At 34.0% G+C, this 23,543-nt stretch overlaps 1 protein-coding gene across 1 annotated transcript in view; it reads left to right on the top strand.

Annotated features, from left to right (window-relative positions):
* EXOC5 (exocyst complex component 5) overlaps positions 1-23,543 on the top strand; it is a 52,239-nt gene that overhangs the window by 15,981 nt on the left and 12,715 nt on the right. Inside the window, exons 3-13 of the mRNA XM_027554194.1 lie at positions 40-187; positions 1,231-1,425; positions 5,099-5,163; positions 7,936-7,964; positions 8,982-9,091; positions 9,827-9,871; positions 9,976-10,116; positions 11,123-11,205; positions 12,204-12,413; positions 13,673-13,820; positions 23,349-23,457. Of these exons, the coding sequence (XP_027409995.1) occupies positions 40-187; positions 1,231-1,425; positions 5,099-5,163; positions 7,936-7,964; positions 8,982-9,091; positions 9,827-9,871; positions 9,976-10,116; positions 11,123-11,205; positions 12,204-12,413; positions 13,673-13,820; positions 23,349-23,457 (1,283 nt within the window). The remainder of the gene's footprint in view (positions 1-39; positions 188-1,230; positions 1,426-5,098; positions 5,164-7,935; positions 7,965-8,981; positions 9,092-9,826; positions 9,872-9,975; positions 10,117-11,122; positions 11,206-12,203; positions 12,414-13,672; positions 13,821-23,348; positions 23,458-23,543) is intronic.

The raw sequence follows: 23,543 nt of genomic DNA, 5'->3' as shown, positions 1-23,543 counted from the left end.
ATAGATGGATTGATACATATTCTAATTTTCTTTTGTTAGATTATTAGAAGAATTTGTAAATCATATTCAGGAGCTCCAGATAATGGATGAAAGGATTCAAAGGAAAGTAGAGAAACTAGAGCAACAGTGTCAGAAAGAAGCTAAGGAATTTGCCAGGAAGGTACAAGAACTCCAGAAAAGCAATCAGGTAAACTGTTAATTGAATAATGAATATACAGACTTTAATATGTTTATATCCTTTCAGTTTTAAGTTTTTTTTTAAAAAAGTCTAGTCAAATAGTAATTGTTGAGGTTTCTTTATACTGCTCCCATCTCATGTCATAAAATGTTAATTAATTGTTACCAGGCACTCTTGGTGCACTTGTTTGCTACTGAGTGATGGTTTGGGGTTAGAGTACTCCCTTCTTAGGATGGGATGGTATTCAGTACAGTGTGGTCCTTGCTTCCTCTCTTAACAATGCAAATTTTTAAGAATGATACCTCAGCAGACCTGTATTTTTAGGGAGTCATGACTAGCTTGGATATTTAGGTATTTATTTGCATTCTCATTTAATCATAAAGCGAAATAATAACACCAGACCAACTATTGCCTGGATCAGATTTTTCCCTAGAGGAAACCTAGTCTGGGAAGTTTCACAGAAGTTGTGAGGCAGATACCCTAATGAGAATGCTAGTGTAACTGGGAAAAGCAGATGCAGAACTCTTCCTCAGTCTATTTTGGAGAAAAACTAGACCATTAGCATTAGGGTGACTCTAGGGTACATAGGCCAAGCTTCTTAGCCATTCTTACTTCTTAGGCCCTAGACTTAATCAGGAACCTCTGAACCTCTTTCACATCCTGAGCCTGATGTGGAACTTGATTGACCTTTAGTTAGAAGTGTAGTTAGAAGAGCATGTTTAGCATTGCTGCCTTGTAGGGGTTGTTTGTTCTTTAGTATTAAGGATTAGCTAGCTGATTTCTACTCAGTTTTCATATGTTTAGATTCCTTCACTTAAGCCTGTATAACTGTTAGAAAATATTTAATAAACATTTATTAATAAATTAATAAATATTTATTAATATTTAATAAAATAATAAAACAATATTTACGTAAGATAATGTATTTTTAAGTAGTTAAAGTAATAGATTCAAAATACTTCTAATGCAAATTCCCCTTGGTAATAACAATAGTATTAATAGTTAATCTGGGTTCTCTGATTGTATTTTATGCTTGTGCATGTTTCTCCTAGGTTGCCTTCCAACATTTCCAAGAACTAGATGAGCACATCAGCTATGTAGCAACCAAAGTCTGTCACCTTGGAGACCAGTTGGAGGGGGTAAACACACCCAGACAACGGGCAGTAGAGGCTCAGAAGTTGATGAAATACTTCAATGAGTTTCTAGATGGAGAACTGAAATCTGATGTTTTTACAAATTCTGAAAAGGTGAGCACTGTCAGAAGGATAAAAGCATGTAAAAACATTACTAATAATGCTCTAATTATGAACTACAATTGCTGCTTTCCAGAGTCAGACTTCCAGTCACTGAGTAGCTGACTTATTAAAAGTCTTTATTCTGAAAAATACACTTGCCAACAAAATTTATATTCAAATTTTTAGTTGGATTGCCTGGTATTTTGTTTATGAAATGTGTATGGTTTAGAAATATTTAATTATGTTAATAAGTATTTCTTTTTCATAATTGACTTTTAATATTAAAAGAATTTAATAGTCATATTCCCCTGGGTGAGGGGGTGGTATGACCCTAAATCATTTACAAACTGAACTATATTTCTGTGAAAGAAATTCAGAGCTTCTAGTTTTTGTTACTTGAATAAAGTTCTTTTATAAAAATTAAAGCATAGTTTGGATCAAAAAGAATTGAAAAATCCAAATTAATTATTCATGTTAATCTTTTTCATAGCACTAGTCACTTAATCCTGGTCTAAGGTTGTATGGTGTTGGTTACGCTACAATCTTGGGAGAAGGTTATTCAGCTCATTTTCTTCCCCTCAGGGGGGGAAAAATTAAGAGTGCATGAAAAAATAGACATTCTTATGGATAGTATATGCACATAGTAATAACATTGTCTATTAATATGTTGAATACAGTCTTCCAGAATATTTTCCAGGTTTACTCCACGGGATATCTCAGGTAGTGGAATGTTAAAAGCTAAGTTGTTTTGAAGTTCACTTTGAATTAAGCAACACATTGTTTTGTGAGTAGGAAATATGTGGATTTATGGAGTTTATAATTTTTAGAGATCTTTGAAAGAAATGTTTATATGTGTAGAGAAAATTCCTCTATAGAAAAGACAGTATTTTAAATAATGAGTTCCAGGAATTATATTTATAATATAAAGTAGAGCTGATAAGATTAATATCAAGAACATAATCATACCTAAACTCTTGTAAAACGCTGGCAATGTATAGCTTTTATACATTCATGTGATTCTCACACGCACACATACACATAGGGCTTGAACACCAAACTGTTTTTCAGGGTACAGTTTTGTTTTGTTTGAATGTTTTTGTTTTGTTTCCTACATGAAACATACATATTTCCAATGTATTATACAAGTATATATTAATACTTATATATATATTTTTAATTGTTTTATATATATATATAAAATTGTATGTAATTCAAGTCTTATACCTTGGGTTACCTTGGATTATACCTGTTGGATTGTAAAGTATATTTATGCTTTGTTATAAACAAAATGCAGATATTTTACCCAGTGCGAGTTGGTCTGTTTATTTCATGCAGCTCAAGGCAGCCATTTAGAATCTAGAGAAAAGTAAATATTTTAAAATTGAATGATTACGTGTGTGTGTGTTTGTGTGTGTGTATGCTCAGTTGTATCCTACTCTTCTGCTATGGACTGTAGCCCACCAGACTCCTCTGTCCATGGGATTCTCCAGGCAAGAACACTGGAGTGGGTTGCCATTTCCTTCTCCATTGCATGGAAGTGAAAAGTGAAAGTGAAGTTGCTCAGTCGTGTCCGACTTCTAGCGACCCCATGGACTGGAGCCTACCAGGCTCCTCCGTCCATGGGATTTTCCAGGCAAGAGTACTAGAATGGGGTGCCATTGCCTGCTCTGTCACTTGGTCACTAGCTGTCTAATTTTTGAGGAATAAGTACAGACTTAACAGCGTTTAAGCTAAGTCCTCTTATTTTCTTTCCTTTATGTCACTCTCTCCCATATCTCATTTTGTTTCATCTTGTTTCTTTTTTTCTTATACTTTAGTCCTCTTTTCACAATTGTCTTGTTTTTCTCTCATGTCTCCCATAGATTTTGGGTTACTGTTGAGTCATTATTTTTGGCCTGGTGCTGTCACAGTTAACTACACTCAGGAACCTCATATATGGTACTAGATTGCTAATTATTAGGTAAACTTCTGGCTGTTTCAGTTTCTGCACTGTGTACCAGCCACCTTGCCAGTGGAAAGAAAAGGAAAATCACCCATGTCGGTGTGTGATTGTGGAAGGAATTAGAATGGGAAAAGATAACACATCTTAGTCCTTTTTCTTCCTGCTCCATAGTCATTTTTGCTGTTTTTTTTTTAATCTTTACTTTTCAAAATCTTCTAATTTTCTTCTCGGGGAAAAAAAACAATTTTATGTCCATAGTATGTATTCCCTTTTACCTTCATCTTTACAAAGTATGTTAGTTGTTTTTCTTTTTGGAATCATGACTTAATGTTCTCCATGTAGATAATGCCTGGTGGCCCTGATTATCTTTAACATGTTAGCTTTGGGTGGTCTGTCACCTCACGCTGACATCAGTAGCAGATGTAAGCAGGTTATTAGATTGTGGTTTTGAAAACTTCTGTGCCTAGAGTGTATTTTAACTGACAGATGACTTTAAGAACTACTGCGCTGAAAATAGTTTTTGTAAAATAATTTGGTAATTCAATAAAATCATATGTTATTTACTCTGCTGTACTTCTTCCTATATTAAGTGAAGTTTGCAAACACTGCATAATGGGGACTTCCATCTCCTAACAAGAACAAACTCCTGATGGAAACATAAAGCATGTACCTGGCAGGTTCCTTCTGAAGGGAGTATTGGTAAGGAGAAAATGGTGGACCTTGCTAGTACCACTAAATGGCATGTTGAAAAGTGACCTTGCAGTGTTAATTTATGCTCCTGTGCAGCAGAATTAAACTGAGCGTCTGGTAACTGAAAATGGCAGTGACATGCTGACTAGGAGAGAAGTAGCTGAAGCAGAAATGCTGTCTATATTCATTCTTGTTTGGCATCAGCAGTATCATTTGGCCTTGCTCTTTTTTTCCCACTGTTGTTTGCCAGACTTCACATGAGTACTCACTTAGAAAGCTCTGTTTGAAGGTTCTCAGCTCTTCTCTCAACGTTTGTAGGAGTCTCTTTCTTTTTTTCTTTTTTTTTTCTTAGTGTTAAAGAAAGTGAATGATAAAATCAGTTACTAAAAGTGTGCCAAAATTAAACTCAATGCTTATTTGAAATTTGTTTTCAAAAGTTAGCATATATAACTCTCTATACATTAATATGAATAAGCACAAATTTCTACATTTAAAAAATTTTAGACTCCTTGTCTAAATCCTTTAGTTATACAGTTTGAATAAGTACAAACATTTTGTCATATTCTATTCAGAAGACTTCATGTTAACAAGTTTTAAAACTTTATATGTTCATTAAATGACAAGCATTTTATTATTTTCTTCACCTAAAGTGGGCTATATGCACCAGTATGGTCTGAATTATTTTCATAAATCTTGTTTCTCTGTTCATAAACTCACAAGATACTTAAACTCGCTTTCAGCAGTCAATTATTTGAATTTTTTCAGAGTAGATTTGAACTGCAGGTTTCATTGGGAAGGGATTGTGGCATTATAAAATCACAAGATTTCAATACCATAATGACAAATGTTTATGTTTCAATGACTCATTATTGGTGATACCCCAGATGTATTCCTGTTGCTCACAAGATTTTATTGTGTATTTTAAAAGAAAATTGTTTGGGTGAGAGTCTGTGGACATACATATGAGAATATTACTATTTTTAAATACAAAATTATTTTTTGATACATATAAAGGTTTTTTTTTTTTTAATTATTGCTTTTATTTTTTAATAGATAAAGGAGGCAGCAGACATCATTCAGAAGTTGCACCTAATCGCCCAAGAGTTACCTTTTGATAGGCAAGTTTATTTCTCAAGAGTTAATTTGTCTTTATGGTGTGTAATGTATGGAATAAAATTGTACTTTTACCTGTGTTACTCATTAATTCAACAAGAACTTACTGAGGACTGCCTTTAAAAGATACAGTATGCAATAGTTGATTGAAAAAATATGGTCTCTTAGCAACTAAATTTAATGATATATGTTGAAATAATCTCAATCCTTTTTCTTTTGAAAAAAATTGATGGAGAATTTTGAAATTGACAAGTGACATTTTGAATTTTCTTTTTTTTTTTTGGACTGTGATAACAGTGTAGAAGGGCACAGAAAGATTAAACATGGTTTCTTGAGCTGCTTTTTCCTCTAGATGAGAGTTCTTAAGCTTTTGGGAGTGTTGGACACCTCTGAAAAGCTGGTGAAAGCTATGAAATTGCCTTTAAAAAGTTCAGATAAACAGACTGTTGTATACAATTTCTTGGTGTTTTAGACCATTTAACCTATCTGAAGGCTCCTTCCTAGGGACCTTAAGGTTACAAAGTCCTGTTTTAGATGCCAGGCCTTAGGACCATTGCTAAGTCAGGTATTAATGGTTTCAACCTTAAAGAAGCTTCACTGAGAAGAAAATTCTTTCATGGTTTCCTTTAGTCCATGGAATGTCAGACTCTAGTTTTATTAATAGTGGTTCTCCCATTTAAATATCTGGAAAAACATCTCTTCTCTTAAAACAGATAATGTATCCTTTTGTGGTACTTGAAGATCCTCGGGTATAAGTAGAATGTAAATGTATTACTGTACTTAAAGTTTGCCCATTATGTCCCAATATTCCCTACCCATAAATATATTTTATTTTACTTTGAACTTTGTGTCATCATAAAGAGTTAGCAGTAATAATCATTTAGCTATTATTGATACTCTTATGCTTGTCCAACATTATAAGCAATGATTTTTAATGTCACCCACAAAAAAGCTTTTATTTCAGAGTTAAACCATTTACTTAAATGGATAAAATGTATGGCTCACAATGGGTATATGATAATTTTCTCCCACCCATACAAACATCAGACGTATATACTCATCTTCTCCCACTTCTCAGTTACATACTTCTCTTACAGTTTTGTTTTAACCTCTCTCCCAAGCCTTAGAATTGAATTTACATCCTAATCAAATTTAATTTTCTCAGAGATCAATAATAACCTAATGTATTCTGTACTCTGTGATCCACCATAACTTTGATATATCAATTTTGTTGTCTGTGTGCTCAGTTGCTAAGTTGTGTTTGACTCTCTGTGACTCCGAGGACTATAGCCTGCCAGGCTCCTCTGTCCATGGGATTTCCCAGGCACAAATACTGGAGCGAGTTACCATTTTCATCTCCAGGGGTTTTACCAACCCAGGGTTCATTCAAACCCATGTCTCCTGCTTGACAGGCAGATTCTTTACCACTGAGCCACCTGGGAAGCCCATATCAATTTTGTATAGTTCTTTGAATTATTAGCCTCTTTATCTATCTTTGGCATCTTTTTTGCCATCCCCTCACCTATCACTTTAATTATGTGAGATCTTTCAGCCTTAATTTTCCATGTTGTGCATTCCCCTCGGTGAAGGCAATGGCACCCCACTCCAGTACTCTTGCCTGGAAAATCCCATGGATGGAGGAGCCTGGTAGGCTGCAGTCCATGGGGTCGCTAAGAGTCGGACACGACTGAGCGACTTCACTTTTACTTTTCACTTTCTTGAATTGGAGAAGGAAATGGCAACCCACTCCAGTGTTCTTGCCTGGAGAATCCCAGGGACGGGGGAGCCTGGTGGGCTGCCGTCTATGGAGTTAACACAGAGTCGGACATGACTGAAGTGACTTAGCAGCAGCAGCATTCCCCTTTGATATTTATGATTTGAAAAAGTTCTAGTGTATTTTAATTGATATTTTAGTTTCTGAATTTGCAGAGGTTGAATGCTAGGCACACACATGGGGTCCTTTTTATGGCTTCTATTTTATTTTTCCAGTTTTAAAATAACTCGTTTATATATCAGTTCAGTTCAGTCGCTCAGTCGTGTCCAACTCTTTGCAACCCCATGAATCACAGCACGCCAGGCCTCTCTGTCCATCACCAACTCCCGGAGTTCATTCAAACTCACGTCCATCGAGTCAGTGATGCCATCCAGCCATCTCATCCTCTGTCGTCCCCTTCTCCTCCTGCCCCCAATCCCTCCCAGCATCAGTCTTTTCCAGTGGGTCAACTCTTCGCATGAGGTGGCCAAAGTACTGGAGTTTCAGCTTCAGCTTCGTTTATATATACTTATTGTTTATTTTCTTTTAAGTGACAGTAATGAAACTTCATATGAGAAAATCCCAACAGAAGGGAAAAGAGACAAATATCAAGTGAATTTAAAATGCCAATGAATATGAGTAGGGACAATAAATCAGTTGTTAGGACTGGCTCAGTTAATTAATGTCTGGTTCAGAATTCCTCCCTCTTTAAAAGGGATTTGGTTATTCTGTGTGAATTTCCTCAGTGAGAACAAGATACTCATCTGAATTGCCCGGTTTCAGCTTTGTTAAATGGCATGCTTCCTGTCAGCACTCTCTCCCCTCTGGCCATGTCTTTGGCCTCCTTCCTCGGCCACACCCTCCCTCTCCCTCCCTTCCTCCCTCCCCTCCCTCCTATCCTTTATGAAGACATTTAGTATGGAGAATTCCAATGTATCCCCATTCTCCCTTTTATTAATACCTTACATTACTATGGTACATTTGTCACAAATAATGAACTTCATCATTGGTTTCTATCTTTCAGATTTTCAGAAGTTAAATCTAAAATTGCAAGTAAGTGGGGTTCTATTTATTTAATTGTTTTGGATAGGTGATCAAACTACTTTTATAAAAGAAAATCGTAAAGGAAGAGAGTGGGAACAATGTCATCCTCCCACCCAATCCGTGAATTTGATTCCTCTTCCTTGAAACAGCTACTAAATATTATCTGTTTCTTGTGTATTCTTCCATAGTACTCTATGGATATCTTGATATAAGCATAGAACATAAATGATGTATATAATATGTAGAATTTTTTTATATGTTCTCCAGGTATTTTAAAATTGGTGGCATCCTATACAAATAGCTTGATACCTTGTGTTTTTAACAGCATATCTTAGACATTGTTTTTGTATCCATACATACCTGTCTCTCTCTTTTTTTTAAAAAAAAGCTCATATGACCATTTTAGTACCTATTTAACTCCGTACATGGTAGCTTGAAACTTGTTCTTTAGATTGTATTTTAGGCAGATCATTCCAGATTTCTTTAATAGTCACTATATTTCTAGGCTCTAAGTCACTGTTCAGGAACTCGCTGAAGTTCAAAAATCATCTGTTTTGCCAAAAGTGTACCGTAATAGCCCCAAGAATGTAGTGAATCAAATACCACATGTTGTCTTATAATCTGGTATTGAATCTGCCTTTGTTCATGGTAAAGATATTTGAACTCTAGTAAAGAGTTTGATAGTTCTCTTTACTCTTTCTCTAAAGTCAGGTTTAAGACTTTTCCTATCTCTTGCTTTCAGAAATGACATCCAGGTTTTTCCCATAGTCGTAAATGGAAGTCAGACTATAGGAGCTGATCTATTTTGCCAATTGGGAAGATTTTGTGTGTGTGTTGAAAATATAGATTTATATACCTTAGTATATTATAATAAGAGTTTTGATCTACTACCTATAATCTAATGGTTTTCACAATTCTTTTAAAAGAAAGCTAGGTTCATAGTCATTATATTTATAAAGAAACTGTATACTTACAAATAACCTGTGTACTTTGTCTCATTGTAGCTGAATGACTTTCTATTTTTAGGTAAATACCATGATTTAGAATGCCAGTTGATTCAGGAGTTTACTGGTGCTCAAAGAAGAGGTGAAATCTCCAGAATGAGAGAAGTAGCAGCTGTTTTACTTCATTTTAAGGTACATAGAAAAAATTTAAAGTGCAGATTAGTCTTAAAGAATGTAGAGATAATGTGAATTCTGTATGTTGTTGTTTTGTCACTAAGTTGTGATTCTTTGTGACCCCATGGACTGTAACCCACCAGACTCCTCTATCCATGGAATTTCCCAGGCCAATAATATTAGAGTGGGTTGCTGTTTCTTTCTCTGGAGGATCTTCCCCACCCAGGGACTGAACCCGTGTCTCCTGCATTGGCAGGCACATTTTTACCACTGAACCACCAGGGTGTTTTACGGTCTGTGATTTTGCCCTGTTGTTTTAGTGTATCACAGTGTTAATTTTCATTGTTTGGAATAATTTGAATGTATATTTTTTATGTTTCTCCAGAAATGATACTAAATCCTAGGTCTTAAAGATCTTATATTCAGTACTATTAATACTTATTATTAATTAATATTAATACTATTAATAATAAAACTATCACTGAATTTTTATATAGTTTGATGTAGAAAATTGTCTCCCTTCTGGCTGTTTATTGTTTTTTTTAGTCAAACATTTTATGAAATAATTCAAAAGCAAGAAGGCTTGACCTTAAGTGTCCACTGGAATACAGAAACCAGAGAGTAGCTGTTACTGCTGAGCATTTATTGAGGCATAGAGATAGCTTTATTATATATAATACCTCTTTTATTGACGTTGTTATTGTTGTTATAACTTAACCAAAAAAGTGATGTGCATTTCTCTCTTCTTCTTAGGGTTATTCTCATTGTGTTGATGTTTATATAAAGCAGTGCCAGGAGGTAACATAACAGTACACTTCATTTGATTTTATTTTATGCTAGTTTGTGTTTTAAAAAGCATTTTAAATTATATATTCATTATATAAAATTCCTCTGCTCTTTAGGGTGCTTACTTGAGAAACGATATATTTGAAGATGCAGCAATACTCTGTCAACGGGTAAACAAACAAGTTGGAGATATCTTTAGTAATCCAGAAACAGTACTGGCTAAACTTATTCAAAATGTATTTGAAATCAAACTACAGGTAATTTTAAACAGTGACTAAGTAGTTCTTAAGACTGTATGTGTTTTTTTCCCTCTGTTTTAAAAGTTTTTAAAAATTGAGTTTATTTGTGTAATATCCTTAGGAACAGCAATTCACTTATTAAGTATAGGGGAAAGGAGTGACAGTGTTGAGCTTTAAAACAAAGTGTTAAAAGGTGCCACTCACAGTCATTAGAGCATGTGTTTGAAATTACATGTGTATCAGTAGTAGTGTTAACAGGTGTGAAAGATTAGCCTCAGATTTTAATATTCACTGGGCTCTCACCTTGACCAATCGATAGCATTTTGAAATGCTAAGAATGATACTTAGCATTGACATTGCTTACCTTATTTTACCTTAGTAAAGTAAATTTGAACAAGAATTACAAGATCTGTAGAATTTTTTGTCATATGGCACTGACATGAAAAGAAAAAACTCTGAATGTTTCCTTTACAGCCTTTACTTCCATAGCTCTGTACTTTAAGGCAACATTTCCTAAACTGTTTACCAATAGATTCAGCAGTGTTAAATAAATATTGTTTTAAAAACACAACTTTTAATATCCTTTAGAGGTACTAATATATATTGTGATCCTCTAGAAGTGGAAATGTAATGTACTGCCTTTCCCAATTTTATAGTAATGTCTCTTAGTGTCTCAAAGGACAGTAGTGTTATTTACAGTTTGGGAAATGCTACTTTAAAGAATTGACCATATTGATATAGCTTAAAGTGTTGTTTTTTGGTATTTTTTTCAAAAGACAAGATATTTGAGATTCTTAATGTTTAGTCCCAACACTGATATAAATGTACAAGTAAATATGAGAAGCAGTAAACTAAAAACCTGTTTTTTAATTTTTTTTATATTGGTCTATTTCCTATGCATTGCCTTTGCCGCTGGATTTTAAGTCAGAACAGATCAAGAAAATGGAGTAATTCTAGAGGAAAAAAATGTTGACTATATAATTTAATATTATTTAATTAACAGAATGTTGACTTTTCTTTTTAGAGCTTTGTGAAAGACCAGTTACAAGAATGTTGGAAGTCTGATGCAGAGCAGTATCTCAAAAGTCTCTATGATTTATACACAAGGTATATTTTTAATTATTAGAAAATAGTAATATCTCACCTTTACTTTTCTTCAAATAGAAAATTGGGAAATATTCAGGTGTTTTTGAATAACAGTTTGTCAGATAGCAGTGTAGCTTTTAGCATTAAATACTTGGCTGTATAGACTAGTATTGTATGAGTATCTTTCTTAGCATGTTAACTATTAGATATTATGCTTTATGTTAATATACTTTAATGAAGTATAAACTAAGACCTGACTATGACTAAGTCTTGTTTAAACTAAGACCTGAGAATTATGTTTTTGATCTTAATTGTAAACTAGTTCATTATTGTTTAATTTTTTTAAGAATGAGTAATAATTACATTTATTTTCATTAACGCTTTAGAAGTTGAGAAAAGGAGTGACAAATTCTTAACCAATGATGGTTTCAGACTTAACTCTGATGTGAAAATTTGTCTTGTATTTTGTAAATGGCAATGTTACACTGTGTAGAAGCTTCATGTGGAGTTTTTTTCCAGTCCTGTTGCTTTTCTTCATTGTCATTTTGAGAAGAGGGTTTTCAAAAGTAGCTATAATCAGGAAGTCTGTTTCAACAGCAGCACTATTGTGAGTCTATCTTCAGCAGTGAGAAACAGAAAATTAGAGGCAAGTCCAGAGAAGAGAATGAACAGAGGAAGTATTTTGACTTGGTACCATGTCATGAATGGCATACTTGAAGCCATTCTGGCATTGTTGCCATTTCTAGACTGGTTGGTTGCCTCAGTTTCCTCTTGTTGAGTTATCTCTAGGAGTTTATGGCAGTTTTCAAAACCATGATATTTGTAATATACATTCTACTTAATATATTTATATAACCTTATGCAATTGCTCTCTCCATTCTAAGTAATTTCCCAGGGTTTAAGAAATGGTGGTTTAATGTAAGTTTTTCAAAAGTCACATTGTAAAAATATGTATTTTTTAATATTATTACCATACCTAAAATATACATTTATCTTTTCCCCCTCTTTTCCATGAAAAGAACCACAAATCTTTCCAGCAAGTTGATGGAGTTTAACTTAGGTACTGATAAACAGACTTTCTTGTCTAAGCTTATCAAGTCCATTTTCATTTCCTATTTGGAGAGCTACATTGAAATAGAGACTGGCTATTTGAAAAGCAGAAGTGCTATGATCCTACAGCGCTATTATGATTCAAAAAACCATCAAAAGAGATCCATTGGCACAGGAGGGTAAGTGTTTTTGTTAAATGTTATAGTTAAAACTAAAGATATTAAAAACATTTTTATATTTGGGCAACTTGTGAAATATTGATAGTCATTAGAATTTTCTTTGAAGAATTATCAGTTTTTTTATACCATTCATCAAATCCTGTCTTTTTAGCCACATGTTGAAATATTTTAACATTATTAAAATGTAAAACAGAATACCAGTGCCATAAAGAGTTCCTCCCATCCTCCCCCCTTTCCTTTTTTCAGACTGAGTTAATTATCAGGCTATTAGGAAGTAAATTGTTTTATTGCTGCTGTTGCAGGTGTGGTTAAAAAGAATAAAAACCCCTGCAAATTGATACCCTGAGCTTTTTAAATGACTTGGGCATGAACTTGTTTAATACATTAAAACTTGAATTTACTCGTATCCTAGGAGAAAATAAAATGATTTGCTATAAGAATTCGTTGGCAGCTCAGTAATCTAGATCTTACCTATCTGGAATTTAGTTGATTCTAGGATGAATCAAAATGACTTTTGTGAACCATCAGAGTTGATGGTTCATATAATATTCATAGCTAAATCAGCTTCTTATTTCCCAGCTTGTTATATATTAAATAATGATCATGGAGAGATTATAACTAGGAATAAGAAGTGACATCTGAAAGGCAGAAAGTAAAAGAGAAAAGCTAAAAAACAACCATAAGAATTTTTTTTTAAAGTTCACAATCTGGAGCTATATATTCTATAAATAGGAACAAAAGTAATCTAGACTTCTATAACTATAATAAATGTTCTTAATAACCCTCAGTCATTTAGAAAAGCTAAATTATGTTTAATAGTAATAAAGAAGTGTACAATATGCTTAAGTAGTATATTTAAAAAGCTTTAAAATTTTAAAGTTTGTTTTAAGCAGGGCCATTTAATTATCTGAAACATTAGCTTACTTCGAAAAGCCTACTTCCTAAGGAAACCAAACAAGAAGTTTTTGGCTAATGAGTCAGAATTATAGAGCTAAATATTGAGTCAGAATTGTAGACCTAAAAGAGACTTTAGAGATAATAACTGCAAATCTACTCACTTTTCATATGATAGTCTTCTATTTAGAGATTAACGCTTGCTTCACTTTACAGAATTACTTATTGAAATTAGAAGTTTTAGGTCTCCTGCTATTGGTCCATTTTTCTTTTTATTAGTTCATGTATACTAAGTTTGAGAGTACTTGACATTGAAATCTATGTATATTAGTTTTCTTTTTTCATTTGTTTCTATTATGCACTAGTATTCAAGATCTGAAAGAGAGAATTAGACAACGCACTAACTTACCACTGGGGCCGAGTATTGATACTCATGGAGAGACTTTCCTGTCCCAGGAAGTGGTGGTTAATCTTTTGCAAGAAACCAAACAAGCCTTTGAAAGATGTCATAGGGTAAGAATTGTACATGTATTTAATTTATATATAGCTATGTATTTTAAGTTTTGCTTGTTTATACTAAGATGGTTATGAACACCTGTTTATCGTAATAAAAAAGTAGGATTTTTGTTTAGGGAACAGAATTATTTTTAAATTGTTTAGAAGTATATTTTAATATGATTTTAAACGAAGATTCCAAATTTTCTTCAGTGAGATATTAAATCAAAATATGAAGTGAGGGTTAGAACCATATCATAAAGAAATACAGCATTAGGGAGAGAAAGATGTTTTAAGAACAGATATCAAAGGAAAGGAAAAACTGACTCCATTAAAAATTTAGATTGCCTTCAACAAACACACTTCAACAAAGTAAACAATTAAGCCAGGGTGTGAAAAGAAGGCTTTAACCAGTTTTACTAGCAGAAGATTTACAAAACAAATAATACTTGTTAGTAATTGTATAGCACATACTATGTTCCAGGCACTATTCCAAGCACTTTAAGTATGCATTAACTCATTTAGTCATTGTAACATTTCTGTGAGGTTGTTATCTCTGTTTTACAGAGGAAGAAGCTGAACTACATATTTCTTAAGTATGAAATTGAGAGTTGAGGTAGTCATAATTTTTATTTGTATGATGTATGTGGTCTATATATTTATATTGATGGATCAATATAGACTAAATATAAATATAAATCGATAGAAAACAAGTCAAAGGCTATACATAAATACAGAAAATGTGAGTTATCAATAAGATATTTAGTCTCAGTGGTGGGAAATGAAACTTAAGACAGGGAAAATACTAATTATCAATAGGTTGGCAAAAATTTTGTTGATACTCTTGGTAAGGATATGGAGCAATAGAAGTTCTTATACACTGCCAATGGAAGTAATAATCGGTATACTTTGGAGAGTAATTTGTTAATTAAAGAATTTGTAAGTTCACAGGACATGTCTAACATCATAAGCTACATTGTTTGTCATGGTGAAAAATTAGAACCAAACTAAGTGTGCTGTAGAAAGAATTGATAAAGTGACATTGTTCATATACTGGAAAGCTAATATACCAATTTAAATGACTAAACTAGAGTTACATGTGTCAGCATGAGTAAATCTCAAAAATATAATGTTTAGTGGAAAGAGCAAGATGGGGAAAGATATATGTATTATACCACAATATAAAGTTCTAAAAAGTAAAAATGGTTTGTTCAGGAGCATGCACAACATGGGTGTGATAAACAGTTTGAGAGTAGTGGTTGTCTTGGGAGGAATACGTAAGGCACTTTATAATGTTGGACTGCCCCTGCCACCACAGAAGAAGAAAATCTGAAGTACATTTGGAAAATGTTAAGATATGACACCTCAGGGTATGTGATGGCTGTATTTGATACAGTAATAGCTCTACTCTTCTGAATACTGGAAATATGTTAAAATATTTCTATACCATCAGATCATCAAACCTGAAGCTGTCAACATATTTATTGTTTTGAGTCACAGTGTGTGCTTAGTCACTTTAGTCATGTCCAACTCTGTGCAACCCTGTGGGGTGTAGCCCACCAGGCTCCTCTGTCCAAGGGATTCTCTAGGCAAGAATACTGGAGTGGGTTGCCATGCCCTTCTCCAGGGGATCTTTCCAACCCAGGGATTGAAGCTAGGTCTCTTGTATCTCCGGCATTGGCAGGCAAGTTCTTTACCACTAGCACCACCTGGGAAGCTCTTGAGTCACACTCAGTAACTAGATCTAAATCACAACCTTCTGTCTGGATAAAGACAAAATTGAAAATCAGTTTAATTCATTGCAGTCTGATCTAACAAAACATTATTTTCTGTTTACTTTGTACCACCTGACATGTTAGGCATTAAGGTTATAAGTACAAAACATACACATTACTTTTGAATAGTGAGAAAAGAGGTAGATATATAAAGAATTAGTGCAAGTAGATATACACTATGTATATAGTGACAGATTTCCTCTTCTTGGGCTCTAAAATCACTGCGGATGGTGACTGTAGCCATGAAATCAGAAGACAATTGCTTCTTGGCAGGAAAGCTGTGAACAGACCTAGACAGTATATACTCTGCTGACAAAGGTCCGTAAAGTCAAGGCTGTGGTCTTCCCATTGGTCATGTACCATTGGGAGAGCTGGACTGTAAAGAAGGCAGAGCACCAAGAATTTATGCCTTCGAACTGTGGTGCTGGAGAAGACTCCTGAGAATACCTTGGACAGCAAAGAGATCAAACCAGTCAATCTTAAAGGAAATCAACCCCGAATACTCTTTGGAAAGACTGATGCTAAAGCTAAAGCTCCAGTATTTTGGTCATCTGATGTGAACAGCTGACTCATTGGAAAAGTCCCTGTTACTGTAAAAGATTGAGGGCAGAAGGAAAAGAGAGCATCAGAGGATGAAATGGCTGGATGGCATCACCGATGTGATGGACATGAACTTGGGCAAACTGGAGATGGTGAGGGACAGGGAGGCCTGGCGTGCTGCAGTCCATGGGGTTGCAGAGTTGAATAGGACTGGGTGACTGAACAGCACAACAACAGATACACACTGTTGAGACTTAAAGAGGAAGCAGCTGGCTCTGACTGGTTAAGGAATTAAGGACGAGTATTTTTCAGGGAAGATTTCAAAAAGGAGAAGACATTTGAGGTCTGGGTCTTGAAAGATAAATAGGGTATCTTCAAGATTCTGGTAGGCGGTTTCAGGAAAAGAGAATATTACATGCACAAAGACATATACAGAGAACAATCATGCAGCATGAAATGCTTGAACTGTAAAAGGATATGGGGAGAATAATGAGACGGGAATTTGAAAATGTAGACAAAAATTCTTTCTATACCATACTTAGAAATTTGGCCTTGACCCTGTTAGATGTTGATGGAAATATTAAAGGATATAAAACAGGGCAGTGTAATGAGAAGATTGGGTGTATTTTTCTTTTTTAAAAAGCTTGGTAATGTCGAGATATAATTGACATTCAGTAGACTGCATGTATTTGAACTATACAGTTTGGTAACTTTGGTAAATTATGTGTACATTTATGAAGCTATAGTGCAATCAAAGTAATGAACAGATCATCACCCCCAAAGTTTCCTTTTCTACTTGTAAATTCTCCTTTTCTCCTCCCTTGTTTCTGTCCTCAGGCAACCGTGACCTCCTTCACTGTAGATTAGTTGTCAAAAAGAAGTTGTCAAGATTCAGGACTGAGTCTTGAAAACTAAATAGGATTTTTCAAGAAGTTGATTAATTTTCTAGAATTTTTAATAAATGGGATTATAATGTAGTATATACATGTGTTTCTGGATTCTTTAACCCAGCATAAATGTTTTGAAATTCATTCATGTTGTGTGTATTAGTACGTTCTTTTATTGCTGAATAGTATTTTATTGCATGGAAAAGAAGTGAAAGTGTTAGTTGCTCAGTCATGTCTGACTCTTTGTGACCCATGGGCTTCTCCATCCATGGAATTCTCCAGGCAAGAATACTAGAGTGGGTAGCTGTTTTCTTCACTCGGGGATCTTCTCGACCCAGGGATTGAACCGTGGTCTCCTGCATTAAAGGCAGATTCTTCACTGTTTTGCTTATCCACTTACCTATTGATGGCAGTTTAGATTGGCTCCAGTGTTTGGTTAAAAATGAAGCTGCTTTGAACATTCATTATGTATCTTTATGCAGACATATGCTTTCATTTCTCCTTAGTAACATTTTTAAAAATTGGGTTCTTATTTCTTGACAGTTGTATATGTAGTTAAGACTCATTTTTTTAAAAAATTTAGAGTGAAGTTGCTCAGTCGTGTCCAACTCTTTGCAACCCAATGGACTGTAGCCTACCAGGCTCCTCCATCCATGGAATTTTCCAGGCAAGAGTACTGGAGTGGGTTGCCATTGCCTTCTTCAGGGGATCTTCCCAATCCAGGGATCGAACCTGGGTCTCCTGCACTGCAGGCAGACGCTTTACTGTCTGAGCCACCAGGGGAAAACTCATTTATCAAATACCTAATGTGCAGATTTTTTTTTTCGGTCTGTGGTTTGTCTTTTTCATATCTAAACAGTATTTCAAAGAATAGAAGTTATTAATTTTGACACTTTTCTGTTATGGGAGGTATTTTTGATATCATATATAAGGAATCCTTGCCTAACCTAAGGTCACAAAGATTTCCTTTTATATTTTCTTTTATTGTATTTGTTTCCTTTAAGTTTTCTTTCTTTAAAAAAATTTTTTTTTAAATTTTTATATGATTTTGAAAGGTTACTCTCTATTTACAGTTACTACAAAATATTGGCTATATTCTCCACGTCGTACAATACCTTGAGCCTGTCTTATGCCCAATAGTTTGTGTCTCCTACACCATATCCATATATCCCCCTACAGTGGTAACCACTAGTTTGTTCTTTGTCTCTATGAGTCTGCTTCTTCTTTGTTAAATTCACTAGTTTGTTGTATTTTTTAGATTCCACATATGTGATATCATACACTATTCCTCTGATTTATTTCACTTAGCATAGTGCTGTGCAGGTCCTTCCATGTTGCTGTAAATGGCAAAATTTCAATTTTTTATGGCTGAGTAGTATTCCATTCTGTATATATTACCACATATTCTTATCCATTCATCTGGTAATGGCACTTAGGTTGCTTCCCTATCTTGGAAATTGTAAATAATGCTGCTGTGAACATTGGGATGAATGTATCTTTTTGGGTTAGTGTTTTTGTTTTTTGCTGTGTACCCAGGTGTGAAATTGTTGGATCTTATGAAAATTCTACTGTCAGTTGTTTGAGGAACCTCCATACTGTTTTTCATAGTGGCTATACCAATTTACGTTCCTACTAACATTTTACTAGGGTTCCCTTTTCTCCACATCCTTGCCAACACTTGTTGTTTGTAGACTTGATAGCCATTCTGTATGAGGTGTGTGTTTGATTTGCATTTCTCTGATGATTAATGATGTTGAGGATCTTTTCATCTGCCTGCTGGCCATCTGTGTGTCACCTTTGGAAAAATGTCTATTCAGATTCTCTGCCCAAGTTTTAATCAGTTTTTAAAAAAAATATTGAATTATATGACTTTTTAATATTTCTGGATATTAATAACCTCTTACCTTGCATATCATTTGCAAATATCTTTTCCCATTCAGTGTGTTGCCTTTTTGTTTTGCTGATGGTTTCCTTTGCTGTGCTAAGCTTTTAAGTTTGATTGTGTGCCATTTTATTTTTGCTTTTGTTTCTCTTCTCTTGCTTTAGGAGACAGATTGGAAAAATATTGCTAACACTTATGTCAAAGAGCATGCTGCCTGTGTTTTCTTCTGAGAATTTAATACTACACATTTTTGATCACTATAACTATAAATCTTGCATCAGGTAGTGAAAATCCTCTAACATTTCCATAGGAGGCATTTTCATATAATTCACATGATCAATTTGTCAGTTTCTGGGGGGAAAGAAGTTTGGTATTTTGACTGAAGTTACTTTGAATCTATAGTTCTATTTATGGAGAAGTGACATTTTAGCAAAACTGAGTTTTCAGATACAGTTGATTTTTATATGTTGATTTTATACCTTCAACCTGACCTAACTCACTTATTCTAATAATGTTTCTTGTAGATTCAATAGGATTTTCTGTATAGAGTATTATGTTTTCTGCCAATAAAGTCAGTTTTAACTTATTCTTTTCAATATAGATGCCTGCTTTGTTCTCTTGCTTTGTTGCACTGGTCAGAGCTTCTACTATAATGCTGAATATAAATGGCAAGAGCATACACCTTGCATTATTCTCAAAGTATTGTCTTTTATCATTAATATGATTCCAACTGTAGGTTTTCCTTTTATAAATAATTTTTTATTGAAATATAGTTGATTTATAATATCATGTAAGTTTAAGAATGTGTGTGCGCGTGTGTGTGTGTGTGTGTTAGTAGCTCCGTCACATCTGACTCTTTGTAACCCCATGGACTGTCGTCCACCAGACTCCTCTGTCCATGGGATTTTCCAGGCACAAATACTGGAGTGGCTAGCCATTACCTTCTCGGGTATCTTCCCAACCTAGGAATTGAACCCAGGTCCCCTGCACTGCAGGCAGACTTGACTGTCTGAGCCACCAGAGAAGCCTAAGTTTTAGGTGTACAGCATAGCAGTTCAGCTATATGTATATTTATGTGTGTATATATATATGTGTGTATATATATTTTCCTTTATAGATTGTTATACAATATTGAGTATAGTTCCCTGTGCTATACAGTAGGTCATTGTTGGTTGTCTGTTTTATACATAGTTGTGTGTATGTGTTAATCCCAGCCTCACAATTTATCCCTCCCCATCCCCTTTTTCCCTTTGGTAACCATATGTTTGTTTTCTGTGTCTGTGAGTCTCTTTCTGTTTGGAAAATAAGTTCATTTGTGTCTTCTTTTTCTTTTAGATTCTGCAAATAAGCTATATTGTATGATGTTTGTCTTTATCTGACTTACTTCACTTAGTATGATAACCTCTAGTTCCATACACACACACATACATATACATACACTCGTATACGTATATGTGTGTGCATGTGCTTAGTTGGGTCCGATTCTTTGCAGCCCCACGAACTGTAGCCTACCAGGCTCCTCCGCAAGAATACTGGAGTGGGTTGCCATTTCCTACTCCAGGGGATCTTCCTGACCAGAGATGGAACCTGAGTCTCTTGCATTGCAGGCGGAGTCTTTACCACTTAGCCACCAGAGAAACCCTGTTTGATTAGGACCCATTTGTTTTTCATAGATGCTCTTTATCAGATTAAGGAAATTATTTTATTCATAATTTTCTAGGTGTTTTTATAGGGATGGATATTAGGCTTTGTCAAATGCTTTTTTGTTGTTGTTATTCTGTTAATGTGAATTACGTTGATACATTTCCAAATGTTAACCTTGCATTCTTTTAATAAACTCCCCTTGGTCATCATGTATTGTCCTATTTATGTATTGTTGGATTGGGTTTACTAAACTTTTGTTTCTGTGTTTGTGTTCACAAAGGATATTGATTTATACATATTTTTTCTCATAATGTCTTTGTAGCTTTGGTATCAAGGTAATGTTGGCCTCATAGAATGAGTTGGAAATATTCCTTCGTCTTTAATTTTCTAGAAGAGTTTGTGTAAAATTAGTGTTATATCTTCCTTAAATATTTGGTAGAACTTAGTGAAGTCTTTTGTGCCTGTAGTTTTTAAATTTGTGAGTATTTTTAGCTACAAATTCAACTTCTTTGGTAGATATGGAACTATTTTAGTTACCTATTTCTTTTAAAGTGAGCTTTGGTAGTTTGTGTCCTTTAAGATTTGTATATTTCACACAGATTGTTGAATTTTGGGGGATTAAGTTGTTCATGTTATTGTCTTATCCTTTTTTTTAATGTTCAGTTGATTTTTGTGTGTGTGTATGTGTTTTTTAATTGAAAAAAATTGTTTAAAGTTTTGTGTTAATTTCTGGTGTATAGCAAAGTGATCCAATTATGTATATATTATATATATTATATATAATATGTGTATTCTTTTTCATTATAGGTCATTATAAGGTATTGAATATAGTTTGCTGTACTTTACACTATGACTTTCTTGTTTATTACATATATAGTAGCTTATTATCTTTTTAAAACCTGTTGAATCTATAGTGATGTCACCTATTCATTTTTGATGATTTGTGTCTTGTGTGTGTGATATAGGTTTATCAGTTTATTAGTTTCCCTGGAGAATCAGCTTTGGTATCATTGATTTTCCTGTTTTGTATTTCATGGATGTCCACTCTTTATTATTTCTTTTCCTTCTGCTTACCTGGGCTTCATTTGATCTTCTTTATCTAGTTTTTAAGGTGGAAGGTGAGATCAGTGATTAGAGACCCTTCTTATTTTCTGATAGAAGGATTTAATCTTCTAACTTTCTATTTAAGATACTGCTTTAGCTTCATACAATAAATTTTTATTTGTTGTGTTTATTTTCATTCAGTTCAAAATACTTTTAAATTTCCTTTTTGATTTCTGTTGACTGAAGAGTAGCTTAGAAGTATGTTATATCATTTCCAGATATTAGAGGATTTTTTAGATATCTTCTGTTAATGATTTCAGTTTGATTCTGTTGTGGATAGAGGATGTATTTTGTGTGATGTGAATCCATTTTAAATTTATTGAGACTTGTTTTTTAGCCCAGAATATGATCCATCTTGGTAAATGTTTTCTGAATACCTAAAGAAAATGTATATCCTAATGTTGGATAGCATGTTCTATGAATGTCATTTAGGTCCAATTGGTTAACGGTTATTTTTGTCTTGTATATCCTTACAACTTTTTCAGTCTACTTCTTCTTTCAATTATGCATGAATATATGGATGTAGAGAGGAGGAATGTGGAAAATGGCTTGCTAAAGACATTTGTAAAGCATTGAACAAAGAAGGGAGGTGAGAGTTGTGGTAGAGAAGGGTAAAAGTTGGGGTAGTATTAAGACCAACAAGGGAATCAAGTAATACCAAACTCATAACTATAAGCAGTAGAGATTTAGAGAATTTAAAGTGGGTTATGCACTTTTAAACACCCAGCTGTATATATCAGATAACAAGCATTACTCTCAGAGGGAGCGTGAATAGAGACAACAAATAGGCAACAATCAATTGATTAATAATGTAGGCAGCAGTTACAAGAAGTTGAGAGGTTATTTTCCAACATTTTAAGAGGGATTTAATTTTCTCAGCATAACTACTAATGATTCTTTTACTAAGTAGTTAATCAGCAGCAACATCAACATCAAAATGAACATTTATTGTTGTGAACTTATGTGCCAGACACTAAGCTCAAAATATCTTACATGTATTTTCATACTTTATTTTCATCTCAAGGCTAGGATATAAGTACCATTAGTACTATTCCTACCTTACAGATGAAGAAATTGAGGTTTGGTGGGGTTAAATAACATCTCAAGGGTTCACTCAATGGGAAGTGAGGAAGGTGGGATTGAACCTGACCTATTTTATAGTGTCTGTTATTGATTTTCCTGTCCCCACCCTCCAATAAAATGAAGAATCCTTTCTGGTTTTGAGTTTTACCAGAATAGCTTTTATTCAATAGGTGACTCTCAGACTTCTTTTACTATGACATTAAGAAAGGCATTTTACATGGCAGTTGAGTGTACTTTATTATATGTACTTATGTGTATGTTATGTTTGTGTGTATTTCTTTAAAACATACTTGGCTTTAATGTGTACCTTAGATTTTCTTTTCTATTGGTTCTCTCTCCTTTTCTTTCTTTCCTGTCACGGTTAACATGGATTGCAATCCAGGTCAGAAAACAGTAATCTTATTTAAGCTGGGAGAATTGTAGACAAATATGGAGCACTGTAACTATATGTATATAAGAAAGGCGTTTTGGGTGGGTGGAAGAGATTTAAGTTACCATTTGACACCAGAGCACTATATCTTATACAAAGTAGATTGCTTTTAAAAAAAAAAAAAAAGTTGCCTTTTGTTTTTTTTTTTTTTTTTTTAAAGGTAAACCTGAGGATTGATGTATTTGGTTTTTCTTTTTAAAGCTCTCTGATCCTTCTGATTTACCAAGGAATGCCTTTAGAATTTTTACCATTCTTGTGGAATTTTTATGTATTGAACATATTGATTATGCCTTGGAAACAGGACTTGCTGGTAAGAAAATTTATTTATATTATACTTCATCTTAAATTCCTTTGATCCTGTTTGGTTAAACTGTATGCATACTGTTATTTTATATA

Source organism: Bos indicus x Bos taurus, chromosome 10 (assembly GCF_003369695.1).
Source record: "Bos indicus x Bos taurus breed Angus x Brahman F1 hybrid chromosome 10, Bos_hybrid_MaternalHap_v2.0, whole genome shotgun sequence".
NCBI classification, from domain to species: Eukaryota; Metazoa; Chordata; class Mammalia; order Artiodactyla; family Bovidae; genus Bos; species Bos indicus x Bos taurus.
Note: the sequence above shows the minus strand (reverse complement) of the source record. Positions and strands in the feature narration are given on the sequence as shown.